This window comes from Melospiza melodia, chromosome 15 (assembly GCF_035770615.1).
Source record: "Melospiza melodia melodia isolate bMelMel2 chromosome 15, bMelMel2.pri, whole genome shotgun sequence".
In the NCBI taxonomy this organism is placed as follows: domain Eukaryota; kingdom Metazoa; phylum Chordata; class Aves; order Passeriformes; family Passerellidae; genus Melospiza; species Melospiza melodia.
The window spans coordinates 2,028,213-2,032,773 of NC_086208.1; the positions used below are offsets into that span (position 1 = coordinate 2,028,213).

General features: G+C 54.4%; 1 protein-coding gene across 1 annotated transcript; it reads left to right on the forward strand.

Moving 5' to 3' along the window:
• Positions 1-242: 242 nt before the first annotated feature.
• NMB (neuromedin B) lies at positions 243-4,314 on the forward strand. The gene is made up of 3 exons (XM_063170157.1): positions 243-415; positions 882-1,084; positions 4,048-4,314. The coding sequence occupies exons 1-3, from the start codon at positions 283-285 to the stop codon at positions 4,093-4,095; spliced, it is 384 nt and encodes a 127-aa protein (XP_063026227.1). The 5' UTR covers positions 243-282; the 3' UTR covers positions 4,096-4,314.
• The last annotated feature ends 247 nt before the right edge of the window (positions 4,315-4,561 follow it).

The window sequence follows — 4,561 nt, forward strand, 5'->3', positions numbered from 1 at the left end:
GGGCATGGAGAGATGTGGGGACGGGGATCGGACTCAGCAGTGAGCCCTTCACATCTCCGCTCCCCCGGGGTGCTGGGATAACGCACGGCGGGCACGGGCGGAGCTCGGAGCGGGTCAGACCGGGCGGGCTGGGCTGGGTCGCGCTCCCGGTACGACCAGGCGGAGTCGGGGGCCGGGCTGTGTGCCGGTCCCTCCCGCCGCTATAACCGGGCTGTCCCTCCCCGTGTCGCGGTCCCTCCCGCCGCTATAACCGGGCGGGCGGCGGGTCCGTGTCCCGGGGCGATGGCGCTGCGCTGCCTGCTGCTGCTGCTGTGCGGAGCCGCGCTCGGACCCGCCGTGCACCTCGACTTCGCCGAGCACCGCAGCCAGGCCGCCAAGATCAAGGTCAACCCCCGCGGCAACCTCTGGGCCACAGGTACCGGGCGGGGACGCGGGGACACGCGGGAGGTGCGGGCACGGCCACATCCCGTCCCGTCCTGTGGCTGCCTCGGGAGCTGCTCCCACCGGGGACGGGATGCTGGCAGTGCGCGATGGGCAGGGGTGAAGTCACATCCAGCAGGTCTGGCATCCCTGGGTGTGAGGTTCAGCATCCCTGAGTGTGAGGTTCAGCATCCCTGGGTGTGAGGTTCAGCATCCCTGGGTGTGAGGTTCAGCATCCCTGGGTGTGAGGTTCAGCATCTCTGTAAGCCCAGAGATCTTGTTAATGCGAACACAGAGTGAAGTTTCCCCAAAATCCCGCGTGGAGCTAGCGAGCACCTGGCGTTTCTGGGTTTCTCTTCCCTTCGCTGCTTTGGGCATTAGCTCACTCGGTGCTCCCTGTGCTGGTGCCAGCCCAGCTGCAGCCCCGTGTCCCCCCAGACATGCCGTGTGTGCTGCTGCAGGTCACTTCATGGGCAAGAAGAGCGTGACGGGCTCCCCACACCTGGAGGCTGCCGAGGAGCCTGCGGTGCCCGTGGTGTTCGGTCCCTCTCTCCGAGCCCTGCTGGAGGACATGATGGAACTGCTGACCCGGGAGCTCCTGAAAATCCTCTTGCAGGAAAGGCTGCTGGATGAGAACCAAGGGAAATACGACCTCACTGGCCAGGTGAACGTTTACTGAGCTACAGGGAGGTGGAGGAGCTGTGCTGGTGAGGGGAGAACCTGCACAGCTGAAGGTGCACTCCCCTCTTCACCCTCCCTTTTAACTCTTCTTAAGCCACTTTTAAAGACCAACCCCAAAGGGAGAGAGGAGAAGTGTCCTGAGGCTTGTGCCCGGCTGGGCAGTGACAAATAGTCCCAGGTGCCTGGGAGGGGTGTGAGGATGAGCAGGTAAATCTGCAATGGAGCTGTGGCAGCAGAGGTGTCCAGGGGTTGTTAATAAACATCTGGATCTTCCTCAGCCAGATGCAGAAGAGGATGGTGTCCCCTTTCCAGGGACAGGGAAATCCTCTCTCCCTGTTATTGCCACAGCAGGAGACCAAGAGGGGACACAGTGTGCGACGGGAAAAGCATCTGTGAAGCAAAGAGCTTTGGCTCTGTGTCCCTGTGGTTGGGATCCCTCGATGCTGAGGGTGCAGAGCCTTGCAGAGGGTAGCTGTGCATTGCTCCTGCTGCTGCAGAGTGGGTTTGGGGGAGCAGGGAGAGGGCAGGAGCTCCTCTGGTGCCGCTGTGCATCAGCACACCCTCACTGTGGCTTTCACCTTGGAGCTCCCCCAGCTCCTGGTGGAAAACCTGCCCCTGGGAGCAATGCACAGGCACAGATCCTCGGGCAGGATGCACAGATTGAATTGCTCAGTCCAGAGATGGAATTTCTGCATCCATAAATAGAATTAGGCTGTGTGGCTCTGCTTGTCTGTTGCCTCCTGCACACCTCCCTGGTGTCTCACCCTTTCCAGTCACTGCAGAAGTAACTGGGAGTCTAAAAAGGATGAAATCCTCCGGGGTCAGTGCCACCTGTGCTGTCCCACTGAGGCAGTGCCTGAGGAGCCATCCAGCAGCCCTGCATGCAGGTAAAGCTGTTTCTGCTGGGCAGGGCTTGCTCCTCTCGGGCACAGGTGTGTCTGTGCAGGGGCTGCCCAGAGTGCTGTTACTGTGCCACAGGCTCCAGCTGGGTGTGCCAGAGCCCTGCCAGCCCTGGCAGTGCCATTCCCAGAGCCCAGGGCTGGGTGCTGCCCAGTGTGGCACTGCTGCCACAGCCCTGCTCTGCTGGGTGATTTGTGTGTGCCCGTGCAGGTGCTGCTGCCTCTCTGGGGCCAGGTGGGTGGTGTGCCCATCACAGCTGGGCTGCTTGGTGTGAAACTGGCTCCTGCCCCTCACTTTCTCTCCCCAAAGCCTGGAGCCTCTCCTTGCTCAATGCCCTGGTCCCCTTGGGCACCTTGCTGGGTTCTGTTTCTGGCTTTGCTCCTTGGGCACCTCTGAGCACTTCCCTTGCCCAGCTCCTGCCCTCCTGCTCCTTTCTCCACCCATCCCCAGGGCAGCCTCACATCTGGGCTGCTGTGGGTATTCCAGAACTGCCTCTGAGTGCTGCCCACCTTGTACTGGTCTGTGTGACCCACCTAGAAAAACTGTTCTTGCTCTGTGGTAGTCACAGCGCCACTCCAAACCCCTGCCACCGTGCCAGCTTTGCCCTCAGCGTGGCTGTTGTTGGACACCAGGTGTCAGCAGCCAGCCTGAGCTGCTCTGTGTGCTGTTCCCTCGTCCCTCTCAGAGCTGCCTCTGTGTTCCCTCATCCCTCACAGCCTTTGCATGGCTCTGCCCTGCAACTCCCTGTCCGTGCCTTGCTCAGGATCCGTTGGTTCCATCTCAGCTTTCCAGCCACGTATGTCCCATCAGGGTTTGGCTCTCAGCGTGCTGAGGCTTCACTGGGATATTTCCTGAAAAATCCCTTTGCCAGGGTTTTTCTCCCGAGAAGCTGAGAGAGCCTCATTGCCCTGTGTGACAGAGATGGGGCTGGCAGAGGAGGATTCTCCCCATCCTTTGTCATCTCCTGGGGTGTGTGGCACTGACTCCCCACGGAACGGAGCAGCTCCAGGTTTGGGGAGAGCCCTTCTGCCTGTGCTCAGTGCCAATCCCACAAAACCTCTGTGCCTCTTCCCTGCTGTGTTTTCTGCCTCTTTCTGCCCTCTCACGTTCTCTGCTGAATGAGGCTTGTGGTTATTAATTGTTGTGGTGTTGTTGTGGGTCCCAGGATGAGGTGAGAGATGAGAACTGACTCCAAGTTCTTAGAAGGCTGATATATAATATAATATAATATAATATAATATAATATAATATAATATAATATAATATAATATAATATAATATAATATAATATAATATAATATAATATAATATAATATAATATATCATACCATATTATATTATACCGTATACCATATGATATAATATTATAGTTATTGTATTATATTTATTACATTTATTGTGTAATAATATAATTTATTAATTATATTAATTAATATGTTTTATTTTATTTTATATTTTATATTGTATTCTATTTATTATACTATATTTATTATATTATATTTGTTATATGTATTATATTATAATTATATACTAAAACTCTACTAAAGAAAGAGAAAGGAGACATCAGGCTAGAAAAAAATGGTAATAAAAACTTGTGACTGACCAGAGTCCGAAACAGCTGGACTGGGATTGGTCATGAAGTAAAAACAATTCACATGGAACCAATCCAAGATGCTCCTGTTGGTGAGCAGCCTCCAAACCACATTCCAAGCAATTAGATAATTATTGTTTACATTTCATTTCTGTGGCTCCTCAGCTTCCCAGGATAAGAAATCCCAGTGAAGGGATTTTTCAGAGACTATGTCAGTGACTGCTCTGCCCTGGAGCTCAACCAGCAGCTGCTGCCTCCCTGGGATGAAGTTTCCCTCAACATCTGAGCTGTGGTTGTGAAGCTCCTGGCTCTGTCCTTCTCATGTGCCCTGAGGGGGCCTGTGGCTGGCAGTGGGCAGTGAGGGTGCCATGGGGTGTTTGTGTGCCCTGCCCAGCGTGGGGATGGTGCTGGTTGTGTGCGTGCCCCCTCTCTCACTGTTGGGTTTTGTTTTGCAGGAGACAGGGCTTTTAACAAAGGTGCTGGAGAAGTACTTCTCAAACTGAGGAGGAGCAGCTGGGGAGGATGAGGTGTGCAAGGTCAGCTGTGCCTGTGAACAGAGGAGAGCTTCGTCCTTGTGGGCTCCTATAGCAACAGCACTTTTATTTATTCTTTCTGAAATATTGTTAATAGTGACGGTGTGTGTGGACGTGGAGCCTCCCTGTGTGTTTTGTGTTTCTTTGCTGTCTGACGTGCCTGTGTGAATAAAATTGGTTCTTTGCACAGACTCTTCTCTGGGGGGAGGAAGGCAGAGCCCAGGGCTTGTGCAGGGGAATGGGCAGGGGGAACACCTTGGGGAAGGGTGAAGGGAAGCTCCCAACAGCTCAGAGGGTTGGATTGATATCCCTGCACCCTCTGCTCACTGAAGGAGACCCTGACATATAAAACAGCACACCTGTGTGACCGTGTTCACGGGGGTCCGAGGATGAGGGAAGAGATGAGGATCTGACTCCATGTTTCACAAGGCTTGAT